The sequence below is a fragment of the Phaethon aethereus genome, assembly GCF_964289735.1.
Source record: "Phaethon aethereus genome assembly, chromosome: 16".
In the NCBI taxonomy this organism is placed as follows: domain Eukaryota; kingdom Metazoa; phylum Chordata; class Aves; order Phaethontiformes; family Phaethontidae; genus Phaethon; species Phaethon aethereus.
The window spans coordinates 3,136,539-3,150,048 of NC_138592.1; the positions used below are offsets into that span (position 1 = coordinate 3,136,539).

Sequence of the window (13,510 nt, forward strand, 5' to 3'; positions counted from 1 at the left end):
TTTTGAAATGTTTTCTAAGGGTTAATACTGGAATTTTCATTACACCAGACATGCTGTTAAATTTCACTCTCAGAATGCTTTCAAATACCGTAAATGGAATAGACTTGTTGATTACAGTTTGTTACTGTTGTGGAAGTCTTAATGGAATCTAAATGAATTGATGAGAGTACAATCATATTTTGTATTTATTTCAAAGGTATCAACTGTTGGTAAGTGGTGGAGGTGGTATTGCTTTACTTTGACTTTTCTTTACCATTTCAGTGTCTTTCTGAAAGTAGAAAACTGTCAAGAAGGCAAAAGAATGGAATTTGCTTTATAGTCTAATAGAGGCAATGCAATTTCAGATTTATGGAAACAATAGTAAGAAAAGTTCATAAGTATATCGGTGCCTTATTTTGTCTCTTCTTTTTTTCCAGGAGCCAGCAGGAGAAGGAGAGCTGATAATATTTGGTCCTGCTGACAACGCAGAGACTCAGTCTGGCACTTGTGAATCAGGAAGTTCAGCATGTGCTGGAAGGGTAATGCTGAATGACTCTGATCCTTTGCTGCCCTCCTCTGGCTCTGCTTTTCATTCAGCTCTGCAGGGAGAAACCATTCGAACCTCTAATGCTGTGTCAGGTAAAGCATATAGAGGACATTGAAAAGACTTCCTATTTCTTTATATTTTAGCTGGAATTTAAATCTCTGAATTTGGATTACCTCTGCTTGTAGCTTTTAACATTTCCTCATCTTCCAAGGTAAACAAAGATGTGAACTTCAACAGTTTTGACTTTTTCTGGTATGAATATAATTTTAGTGCTGTTTATTTTTAAAACTTTAAAAAATTATGGTTAGTGCTTTTTTTTTTTTTTTTACAGGGGAACTTAATGGAGTTTCATATTGGATTGAAGCAGTTTCAGCTTTTTACCTGTGTACTGCAGACTTAAAATTCACTTTTTTTTCTGTCTGTAATGTTGAAAGTAATCCGTTACGATGTAAATTGATGTTTTGGAGTCCGCTGCTTTTACAGCAAAATTTATAGTATCTTACTGAAATGTCTCTTAAGTTACAACTTAAGTGTTAATTTTTTTAACATATCTGCATGGATGTTTATGTTTCCATAGCGTTGATAGTTACGTTTCTGTTGTAGCATTGTAAAATATAATACTAGAAAGCAGAGGAGTGGCGCTATAGAGAGATCTTGTTTGATAAGGCAGAACAGTAATACAGCTGATGCAGTATATGAATTAAGTGTTTATCACCAGTTTACACTGCAAGATTAGGAAAAGCTTATAAAGGATGCCTCTGAAAACTTGTAGCTGTAATAAGTACAGCTGTTAGAAATACCTTGGATTCTTTCAGCACGTACTGTTACTTAGGAATTCTGTTAATGTTCCCTTTTGGCTTACCTGTGCAATTCTTGAGCCAGGAATACATGTGTAGCTACCCCAGAAACATTCTTGGGGGAGAGTTGGGAGGTGTTTCCGGTTGTTTTTAAAGTACTGTTTCTGTTTACCCAATTTGTGGAGGTATACTTAGTAATGCATGTTACGGTTTCACATGAGCAATGTAATTGCAATGACTGCCAAACGTCGTTTCTGCATTCATTTTGGAGAGCATTTACATGGCATGCAACTCATTTAAAACATTGCACTGTGGTGTAATACTAACTTTAATACTTGTTCAAGCAAAGTTATTCCTGAATTACTCAAAATGCAGTCTCAGATCTTAAGATTTATTTCTCTCATTTGCTTCTGTCTTTTCAAATAAGAGTCTCCTAGGTAGGATGCTGGAAAAGACTTTTGAGAAAAAAGGGATCCTGGTTGTCAGCACAGGTTGTGGGTTTTTTGTCTATGGCTCCATCTGTGATAGTTGGAGGTACTCTGCTGAATTTTTTTTTTTTGTTATTGTGGTAGATCATGTAAGCTGAAAACCTTTTTGTAAATAACCAGGTCAAGGGGCAGCCTTTCTCAGGTTTCATTCAATGCAGATTTTTTTTTTTTTCCCCAGAGAGATGTTTGAGAAGATTTTTACGTTGTTCTTTTCTATATAATTTCTTCTGTCCAATAAACCTTGTTAGAAAAATAATGAAGGGAGGGTGTGTTGCTTTGTCCTGAACAGCCACCAGTGTTTCTGAAACAATTTAAAAATAGCAGCCAAACTATTTAATAGACAAGATACAGACCTAGTTTATTTAAACAAGGAAGACTAGGGTATTTCTCTGGTATCAGATTTTGTTTAAAATCCAAAACCTCATTGTGCTTTGACTAACCCTGGATTATCTAAACAGCAGTAGCTTTGAAATTTTTTAAACTAGCTGTTGTCTCTACCTTGTTTGTTACCCTGCTGCAGGTAATCAGCAGTCCTTTCCACCAGAAAATGTTATTGATACCAAATACCGTCCTCATCTTTAAAACAGTAACTGTGTCTGTGCTGTCTGTTTGGATGACTGCTTGTTCTGCTTCGTGGTCTTTGACGCTGGTGCATGCATGGTTGCTGTGTCCCTATAAGGAGTGGAACTGCTATAGGTTTTTACCCAGACAAACCGCAGGGAGTAGGTTCATACGAGGAAAGGATTTCTTTGAGAAATATCAGAAAATACTGGAAATATCAGAAATCCTAAGACTATTTAATAAAATATGTCAGTATAGTGTCCAAACCCATATATTTAACTTAGTACTTTGTCTTTGAAGAAATTCAGTCAACTTTTTATTGATACTTAGTGACTATTAGTGGATTGAAATTCAAATTAAGTATTTGTTACAGTAACATAATGAGATTACATTGGAATATTTAATAATTGCTTGGCTGTGAGTATTTTTTGAATCTGAGTTTTGAACCTTATGTTTCTTTTCAGCGTTTCAGGGTGGGGACAGCGGTGTCCGTACTATGGAACAAGCTGTAAGTTCACAGCCAGTGCCATTAGAATCGGAATCTAATACCGACAACATGGAAAATAGTTCTCCTGGTAAGATTTCTTCCTTTGAAATTGGGCAGAAAATACGAGTATTGGTCCATTGTGTGTGTGTATACATATATTTTTCAATAACAGGAGGGTTTGTAACAGCTGGATTCAGTTGGCATAGTGTTCGGTGATGTACTTCATTGCTACTACTGTTGTATTACATTCACAAGAAAGCATTTTATCTGTTTTCAGGGTTATAAAATGAGGTGGAGATATATATATTATCACAAAGAAAATAATACCATGTTGAAAAAATATCTTCCTTCACCACCAGTTTAATAACTGTTCCCTTGTTTTTAGCATCAGTTTTGGATGAGAAAGGTGAGCAAAGCAATGAGGAGGAGCAAAAAACTATCAAGCCTACAAGTAAAGAGTTCAGGAAAACCTGGGGGTTTCGAAGGACTACAATTGCTAAGCGAGAAGGTGTAGGAGATGCTGATGTGGACTCTAGTGAGCAACAGCCACAACAGCAGCAGCAAAGCTTAAACCTCAGGCGTAGTGGACGGCAACCAAAGCGAACGGAAAGAGTGGAAGAGTTTCTTACAACAGTAAGACGCAGAGGAAGGAGGAGTGTTGCAACTGCTCTGGAAGATTCAAGTGAGCCAGCATCCTGTCCAGCTACAGATGCTGAAACTGCTTCAGAAGATAGTGTTGAGAGCACTCCAGATATAAAACCTGCAACTCGGAGGATTGGCACTAGGAGTAGTAAGGATCAGAAAAGCTCTAAAAGCAGACGCACGAAAGAGGAGGAAGAAGAGGAGGAGGAGGAAGAGGAAGATGATACTTCTGATAGTGATAGTGATGGGCTAACACTAAAGGAACTACAGAATCGACTAAGAAAGAAACGTGTTGAACAGAAGCCTGTGCAGCTGACACTGAAGGATATACAGAACCGCCTGAGGAAAAGAAATTCAGAACAAGATCCTGCAGAAACAGGTGATGTCCCGTCTGAAAAACAAGTTGAGTCTGAGTTGCCTGTCAAAGAAGAGCCTGAGACTGCAGACGGCACTGAGATTGCAAGTCAAGTGGTTGTGTCTGAGGAAGACACTGAAGATCTTCAGGCTCAGGAGGTAAAGCCTGACCTTGGTGCAAAAGGGATCACAGATGAAGAACCCGAAGAACTTCCCAAAAGCAAGCCTGAGTCTGAGATTTATGACCCAAATGCACTGTATTGTATTTGTCGTCAGCCTCATAACAACAGGTAGGCAAAGGTTTCAACTAAAAATGAAGTGCAAGTAGTTGGAATTTTTCTGTGATGGAAAATGAAAACAAATGCTAATGCTTACTTTTTGAGTATATGTAAATGAGCTGTTGGGTTTCTTCGAAGTTTGGAGGGGATCTTACAAGAAATACTTAAAAGAAGGTACGAACAAATGAATACAGAAATGAACAGTGAGGCGGAACAGTATCCTGGTGCTTTAGTGGAGTATTTAAGATCTGTTGCTTGAGCAAATCTGTTGAGCGTTAATTGTTTTCATTTCACAATATTTTACTGTTTCTTGGTGTGTTTTTTTTTTCAGGTTTATGATTTGTTGTGATAGATGTGAGGAATGGTTTCATGGTGACTGCGTGGGTATTTCTGAGGCTCGAGGGCGCTTGTTGGAAAGGAATGGTGAGGACTATATCTGTCCAAATTGCACCATTCTACAGGGACAGGATGAGCCTGTTTCAGAAATAGACCATCAGGAAGCTAAAGCGGGGCAAATAAATGTGGATGGCACAGAATTCACAAGCATAGGAACAATTGAACAAAAATCTGTTGAGGACCAAGGAATCAAGGGTAGGATTGAAAAAGCTGCAAATCCAAGTGGAAAGAAAAAACTGAAGATATTTCAACCTGTAAGTATTTTAACTGTTTCTTTCTTTTTGTGTTTCCCTGAGTATGTTGAGACGATGGTGTCCTTGTACAGCTGTAAATCTGGCTTGTGTTTTTTAAAGCTAAATATGAAGCTGAACAACCCACTAAATATTACTGTTTAGCAGAAGTTTATCCATAGTTTTGTCAGTACAGGAACTAAAACTAAGAAAGTGTTATTTTGAAGTGAGGCATTTAAAAGTTTAATGTAGGTGTAAAGAAATGCCACACTACATCCTTTGTGCTATTCTGCCCTTTATAAATCCTGTTTTGAAAGTCAAATAATAAGGTGGTCTTAACAAAAATAGTCAAATTCTGGACTGGTTTATACTAGCTTTGCAATAATATCCAACTATTTTGGACATTTTCAGTGATAGTGAAACTTTTTACTTAACATTGGCAGGTGTCTGTTGGAGTTAATTCCAGCTGTGCTTCCTCTCTACTTGCAATTAGTCTTTGAAGTTCTGACTTTTGTCCTGATGCTTCTCCAAGCTTTTAGTACATAGACAATTGTTTTATACTGCCTTTTTAACAGAAAAAATGTGTATTTCAAATTATTGCAAATTCTGGCATAAAATATAAAAGAAGCTTAAATTTTGTAGTAGCAAATTCCATGCCCAATTCAAAATACAGGCAAAGAAGCTTCTTCAGCTCAGTGTACACGAATTTAAAAACTTCATGCTACAGTGGTTGTCTTTGTACTGGCTAAGTTACTATAGTAATGCTAGCATCTTGAACATTTTCATTTTCTTCTTGCTGTGCCTTGGAGAGCATGTTTAGTGTATTTGCTGTTAAAATGCTACAACTATTCGTATTTTTTCTGTATGAATTTGTTCTTTGATGCCTAATCTTTAAACTTTGGAATCATCCTCTCATCCCTAGAATAAGTATTACAAGTTTGAGTATAAGCATCTCTCTAGAGGACTCTTTCTGTTGTAGTATATTTTCTACAAAACATACATGTGACACCCCTCCCATCCAATTTAAATAGCAGAACTATCCATATCAGCATAGTGAGCTTAATGTATAGATCAGAACAGTTTGAGCTTAATATAATAAATATTTACATTTTTAAGATAAATGTTTTCAAATACATTTATACTTCTTTGTACACAAACATTTTTGAGAGTCCAGTTCTGTTGCCATTGGTCTGCATTTCACTGACAGTGTTAGTATTTTAAGTTCTGCTTCTGAGTATCACCAATTACTTTTTGATACTAGCATGCTAACAAGTTATTTAAATGTGTTAGGCACCTCTCCTTTAGTGAAAGAAAAATGTAAGCATCATTAACCCATTGCCTCTTACAGAAGAACTGCTAATATTTTAGGTATTCTTTTGGCATTTGGAAATGGAATGGAACTGCTCTACTTGTGTTGGCCGGGTGGTGCCACATTTGGAGAGAACTGAATGGCCAAGTTTGTCTGTGTTTTAGCCCATGCTGTCCCTTGTACCTCAGTTTATCCCTCTGTGGCTTGTAGCCATAAGCGCTACTCCAACTGCAGAGTTCCCTGTCCATTCTAGGCAAGATCATTGCTATTTCGTATGTTGATGTGCTGAAATCTCTCTGTAAGGTGACTGAACAGTCTCATTCAGTTTATCTGTTCTCTTACACCAGTATTCTAAGCACTTTGAGGGACTCATTTTTGTTGCTGTCCGTATGCACCTATAACCGTAGAGTTTTGGTTTGTGATTAAAATGAAATTGTGAATTTCTTTCACAAGAAATTGTGAAAGTATAGACATCAACGCTGAAGGTTTTGTCGTTATCATCTGAGTAAATGCTGTTAATTACAAATGACAGCTCAGTTAATCTGAAGTTTGAAGTGCTTCTTAGGGAACATGTATTGATACTTCATTCCTGTATTTCTCGGTTAAGTGTGTACATAATGGAAAAGTATTCTTAGGGGAAAAGTCACAAACCCAGGTTTTAGCAGACTGTTGCAGGTAATGCTGTCTTACTGACTTCTGGGGAAAAATAAGCCACACTATGCAAACTTTTTTTTTAAACTGGAAATATTAATGAAAAACTTACTTTTGGTAATTACAAACTGCAGTTGATTGATAGAGGAGAGGCTGCCTAGAACTACAGTAGTTCTGAATGTTACGTCAGGTGTGTAACATTTTTAGGAGTAACCTAGAAGAGTGAGACTAAAGGCATAATACCAGAGGTGATATGTTGGAGCATAAAGAGCTTTCAACTATTTCTAGACTTCGACCTAATGCACTCTGTTATCAAGGAATGCGCTATTTCCTACATCTTAACATTTGAAGGGGAAGTGCTTAGTATATAACACTTTGGTATCAGTGGAGGGTAATGGTGAAGTAGAGGAAAATACAGATTGCATATGCAAACTTCTCAGTGTGTAGGAAGTATCAGGCTATGGCAAAATTGTCTAGGAGAATGGTGGTGTTTATCTTAAGTTGGAGACTTCTAAAATTAAAATCGGTAAACCTCTAGAACAAGAATTATCTGTACACCTGAATAGCTGAGTGCTTCGTTTTACATGTGTGCATGGTAGAGGACAACTGATGGTGATGTGTAAGTAAAATGTGTTTCAGACACCTTGCTCTTGAGAAACCAGTTGTGCATTATTAAGGAGATTCTCACATGATGTAGAAGATCAGAAAAAAGCATTTGTGTACTTACGGGATCCGAAAACATAGGAAACCAGCTTCGCTTAGTTCACTGCTAGCAGACCAACCACTTGAAAATACAACATGTTCTGAAACTAGTGTGTTACAAGAGTGAACTTCTTGCATTGGTATGGGTTGTTTCTGTTATATCATGAATGAAAGTTGTTTTCACACTGGCAATTGTACAAGTCACTAACAGTCATAGCTGTGGCCTGCATGTGTGGTATGTAAGCATTTCTTGACGTTATAAAGGTATGTTCCTGTGGTTTCCTCTTTGAAGTTAGTGAACTCACTCCATTTCAATCCATAGGTAATTCTCACTCCATTTCAATCTATAGGTAATTGAAGCTCCTGGTGCATCAAAGTGCATTGGTCCTGGCTGTTTTAATTTGGCTCAGCCTGATTCTGTGTATTGCAGCAATGACTGCATTCTCAAACATGCTGCAGCCACTATGAAGTTTTTAAGTGCTGGCAAAGATGCAAAACCAAAACCTAAAGAGAAGATCAAACCAAAACCTGAAAAACCTGGTGTGCCAAAATCTCAGCTGCAGGTAAGCTAATGCTGGTGATCCAAAACAGTTGTCCTGAAGCACAGTGGCCTTATGTCTGTGCTCTCCTTTTTGAGATAAATAAACTTGCCAAGTCCTGCGTTGAAGAGGAGCTTTTTTTAATTCTCTTACCTTTTTTTTGTGGTAAAAGTATTGTTTAATTCTTCTGACAATAAGATGTTTTCCTGTCACTTTTTTAAAATCTTAGTAATAGCCCCTAGATAAAGATAGCTTCTTGAAAGGCCCTTCTAGATGGCAGTGCACTTCTTACTTTTTTTTTTAAAAGGTAATTTAATTTGGAATTAATTAAAAAAATGTATAAGCAGTATACCTTTTTTTAGTTTCATTCTAAATTAATTTTACCTTTTTTTACTCCAAGTTACTGGGTTTAAAGTTACTGGGTAGTAATTTGGAATTACTGAGAGTTGTGAACTAACATGACTGCATTGCATTTGTGCTTTGGGGAGCAAAAAGATGAAATCAAAGCATTCTCCTTTCTCTTTTGAAACCACTATAAAATGGGCAGTAGTTTTACAAACAAACAAAACTCCAAAACTTGATGATACATACTGTTGTTTTGAGGTGATTTCTTTACCATTCTCTTTTCCTGAAGTTACAGTGTATTTTACCTTTGCTTTATAGACTTGACTGTGAAATTACATCATTTCAAGTGTATTTACAGGAGCTTGGTATAAAATAAATTTTTGTACATGTATGTAACTATATCTGCTTGTTTGCAAAATAGAATATATTTGATGATTATTAGTAATTAGGCTTCTTTTAATCATACAGGCAGGTATTAAGCCTCTTTCAAACCAAAAGAGACCGTTTCCTGAGAAAAGAGAGATGACTGTGAAGAAGACTGTTTTGGCAACTGCCAAGACTGAGGCAAACACTCAACCTATTGCTAAAGAGCCAGCAGCAGAAAACAGCACACCATCCTGGGCAAGCGATCATAATTACAATGCTGTAAAGCCTGAAAGGACTGCTGCCATTTCATCTTCACTGTTGTTCAAATGTATGTATCGCATAGGGATATTCCTGAATAATCACTTATGTTTTCTTTGAATACCCATCCGTTCTTGGCTCTGCAAGACTAGGGAGTTTAGGATTTATTTTTTCCCTTAATATGGCACCAAACTACTTTTCTCCACCTTCAAAGATTCGCACACAGATACACACACAAATGGGAGACACTTTTAGAAGTTTCATTTGTATCATGTGACAGTTGTATGATTAAGAGCCTGTCAATCTACCCAGCTGATTTCTGGATGAAAACTACATGATTAAGCTTTAAATTTTTCCCATAAAGACAGTAACTGTTTCTAATCTAGAAAAGGTAAGTATTGATACATTTATGTTAAGTTAAACAAAAAGATTGCACAGTGTGCACTGTGAATCAGAATTGACTGTACTAATTTGAATTGTATTTTTGTAATTTAGATTTGGCACCTGTCTCTCAGGTCTTGCATTTTCAGTGCTAGTGCCGAGAATGAAATCTTCAACGTGGTATCCAACGATGCTTTACACTTCTGCAAACAGCTTTTAAATGTCAAGTATACCCAAGTTCTTCCTGCTGCTTTTCTTCCTTACATGAGATAATTTAAGGACCATTCTTTGCTTTTAGGTTTGGGGGGAGGCAGTACACTCTTCTCTTTTTTTCTTCTTTCTCCTCCTTTCTATTTATGTGTTCATACTTCACACATTATCCACACACACAAGAACACATCTTAAGTGGATATTGGGCAGAGATATTGCCTTGCATATTTTTGCAGGTTTTGAATAGCATCCTTGTAACTCATATAAAGGTAAGTAAATACTGGTTTGTAGCCTGACCAAGTCTTTCTGCTAATGACATTTTTTGATTGACTCCAGCTAAGTAGTTTTATAATGCAGTGGTGGAACTTCAGATGAAATCTTACATTTCACATTTACGAAACACATGACCTGGTGTCTAATGTTTACTCACTTGATGATTAATGAATTCAGAAGTTCGGTTCTCACAGCTTTCTTAACCACACTTTAGCCAATTTTACATTTTATTTTCAGAAATAAACCTAGTTATTAAGCACATTACATAATTTATAAATTTATCAGTTACTTTTTAAGATAAGATTTTTTTAGATGTAGTTTTTATACGCCAAGGGAACACCAGCTACCCTAAATTGCTATTTATTGTTATAGCACATAGTAAACGTACTATGTATGTTTTAATTATATTTACCCACATCAAATGTTTAAATGGTCATAATTTTTCCCTGCATATTTTTGTTGCCTGTTTTGTTACTTGGGCCCTGCGCCTTTTTTATAGTGAACTTTTAAGTTACGTATTTTGACAAACTTCCATTTTTTTAAGCTGCTTCTTAAAGAAACTGTAGCGCTTTTGTCAGAAACAGTAGTGTTTTAAATATAATTAAAATTAGGAGAGAAAGGTGTAAATGCAACTACAGGGCTTATTTTACATGTTAAATTTTTATGACACTTTCTCTCTCAGTATAATTGCAAGTGTCCATATAACCATATCACTTAATGCCCATACTGCTATAGTCTGTTTTTTCTCTAGGAGACAGGAATACAGAATTTGAGACAGGGAGGTTGAGGTGTTTGTTTTTTTTTTAAGGGGAGTTGCTCTTAACTTTTACCACACTGGAGGTTATACAGATTTAAGCAATTACTGTAGAAAATTGGATACCTGTAGCTAAATTGTTAAACTGGTTCAAAAATATGTGTATATACCAGACTTTAATAACAAGTAGAAAACAACTTAGCTCGTGTGATGAAGAACTCTCATATCAAATGCAAGGAAGAACTTCACGTTCCTATTGTTAAGGTAAGTTGTACAAACATGTGGGGACTCTATGCCATTACTAAATTCCCAGGTAAATTGTTTGTGTATTTAAAAAAAAAAAAAAAAAAATCATCCTGCTTTTTGACTGGATGAGTTTGATCTGTAATCTTCCTGAGGAGCTGCTATTGCATCATCTTTAAGAGTTTTCTACAAGATTTTATTTATTTAGTAAATCTTCATGTGCTGTTCAAAACAGAGAAGTTACTGTGTTATGGAAATTCGTGAGAGTAATCTCAGTTCACTTTGGGTATCTAAAAGTTAGAATTCTCTAAGTCTGAGCTAGTCTGCCAAGAAAAAACACCTTCAGTAGACAAAACATATAATCTGTTTTAGACACTAATCTTAGAGCAAAGTGAATGACTGTTTAGAAATACTTATTTCTGAACATTGATTATGAAAGATACTTCAGATGACTAGTTTAGACATCTAGGTGTCTAATGTTTGGACTTCAGGTTGGTTAGAGGAGGCTAAGGACATCATTCTTCTATATACAGTATTTCAGAATACTGCCAGCATTCTCCCAGAGCTTCAAGCCATGTTCTGCAGATCCTTGTTTGTGACTTCAGTGCACAAGGCCCTTTAGGAATTAAGGAAACTTAATGTGATTAGCAGAATTACTCTCATACTCTCCATTAGTCAGTTTATCATATTTCAGACATGCATTTACTTTGAATGTTTACTCTGTAGTTGTCAGATTCAAGATTCTGTTGTTACATATGACATCAGTTTCATTAAATAGTAGCAAGAAGAAAAATCAAGCTACTCTTACAGATGTACTGGGTGATAGGGGCATATAGTATATTTGCATCTAAACCCTGCCACCAAGCCCCCTCTTCTCCCAACCTGCTGTGCATTTAAAAAAACAAAAAAGGCTATTTGGTGCTAGTAGTATGCAGTTATATAGAGCAATGATTTCTTTTTCTCCGTTACCAAATTAGTTTGTGTTTCTTCACTTCCTGATTTTTTTTCTGTAGCTTTTCTTGGGGATGACTTAGGGCTGTACTTGGAAGTTACTTTGTACACCAAAATCTGGAGCTTTATTAATGACACTGTACAACATCTTGATGTTACACAGTGAAAATAGTTCTATTTATTCGTTTAATAACTAGAGTGGGAAATATCTTGAACTTGCTTTGATAAGTGGATATTAAGTAAAAGTACTTGTAAAGTTGTAGGCAGTATTTGAACTACACATGTAAGAGGAAATAAGGTATGCGTCACATTCCCTTTCAGAAGTGTTGCTTTTAATTTCATTAGGAAAATTGGTACTAAATTAATACGCATTGCTCAACTTTTATATTGAATTTCAAAAGTCATCCTAGCTTCCAAATTGATACAAGTATGTGGATTGTTGAGATTTAGGAATGTTGTTTAGAGCTTCAAGTTGTGGTAGAAATCCTGAATTTGTCACATGAGCTAGTGTTAATTATGAATGTTTAGGTTCTATCAAAGGAGATGTAAAATTCGTAACAAAAGCAAAGCAGACTCTTGTTTATCTAGTAAGATCATCTAGGTGTTTGTGGGGAAGCACCACCCAAAATTATGTCTGAAATGTTTCGGTTTTGTTAGCAGACTAACATACATCTTACAATAATAGGAAGCATTATTTTTAACTATACTGGAGGAGGAAGAATTTTAAACAGCATAATATAAACGCATTTTTTCCAGAAGGAACCACAAAGGAACCACCAGTTTGCATCCACTGCTTATTTAACTCTGCAGAGAGCTTTCATACTTAGTTTTACGCTAATTAATTTCATGTATTCCATTTGTAACAATATTTGTCCATTATATTCACTGCTGCTCTGTAAAAAGGAGGTAAAGGAACACTTCAAACATGAAGTTTGCTGATGCAAAGGTTTATCAGCAGTATCAGTGTGTATATCTGAAGCACCTGAACTCAGGTTTTCTGTTTGAGAGCGCAACACTTGGCAGAGACTTTTTTTTCCCCTGTATTTTTGTTGTTTTTCATGGTCAGATAGAAGTTGGCAGCAAATGTATCAGCACTTTTAAAATAGAAAATGAATCCAAAAGGAGGGGAAGAAGATAGATGTTTGTAGCATCCTGATTTTTTTTAACTCCCCAGTCATACGTATACGAAGTACTCATCAGTGCGTCAAATCTTTGCTGAAGTTCAGCTGACTTTATTTACTAGACTTAAAAGAAATACATGAACCGATAATTTACTCAACTTGGGTGCTAAAGCTACTTAAACATCTTAACTGCATTTATTGATAAAAGTAACTAAGCGCACAGGAAGGTGAAGAAGGTTTATTAGATAAAAAATAAACATTAAGTTTCTTGTTCTTGTGGTAGAACTTCCTGAGTAAAAAGCACTTCTTTGTCATACCAAGGCACTGAACTTCTGTTTACTTAACTGCAGACAGATAAATGGTATGAGTTTATAGCTATCTATTATATCTTACTTTGGTAGTAGTATTTCATAGAAATTGTTAATGAGTGGGACTTCGAAGGGGGAGTGTTTCATTTTGAGAAAAGCACAACGTTTGTGGTACCTCTCCTGCTTTACAGCAGTGGATTATGGAGAGACAACCTAATGCTGCCACCTCCTGGAAGTGGAAGGCCAAGTTTGTAGAGCCCTGGCTCTGGTGATAGAAATTTCCTTTGTCTCTTCATTTCTTCTGCTGCTAAACTTTTCTACACCCACAACCTATTCACAA

General features: G+C 36.1%; 1 protein-coding gene across 1 annotated transcript in view; it reads left to right on the top strand.

Annotated features, from left to right (window-relative positions):
• Positions 1 to 416: 416 nt before the first annotated feature.
• Positions 417 to 13,510, top strand: part of DIDO1 (death inducer-obliterator 1) — a 40,242-nt gene continuing 27,148 nt past the window's right edge. The window contains exons 1-6 of the mRNA XM_082007354.1: positions 417 to 618; positions 2,837 to 2,947; positions 3,245 to 4,145; positions 4,465 to 4,783; positions 7,772 to 7,984; positions 8,774 to 8,999. Of these exons, the coding sequence (XP_081863480.1) occupies positions 522 to 618; positions 2,837 to 2,947; positions 3,245 to 4,145; positions 4,465 to 4,783; positions 7,772 to 7,984; positions 8,774 to 8,999 (1,867 nt within the window). The 5' untranslated portion in view covers positions 417 to 521. The remainder of the gene's footprint in view (positions 619 to 2,836; positions 2,948 to 3,244; positions 4,146 to 4,464; positions 4,784 to 7,771; positions 7,985 to 8,773; positions 9,000 to 13,510) is intronic.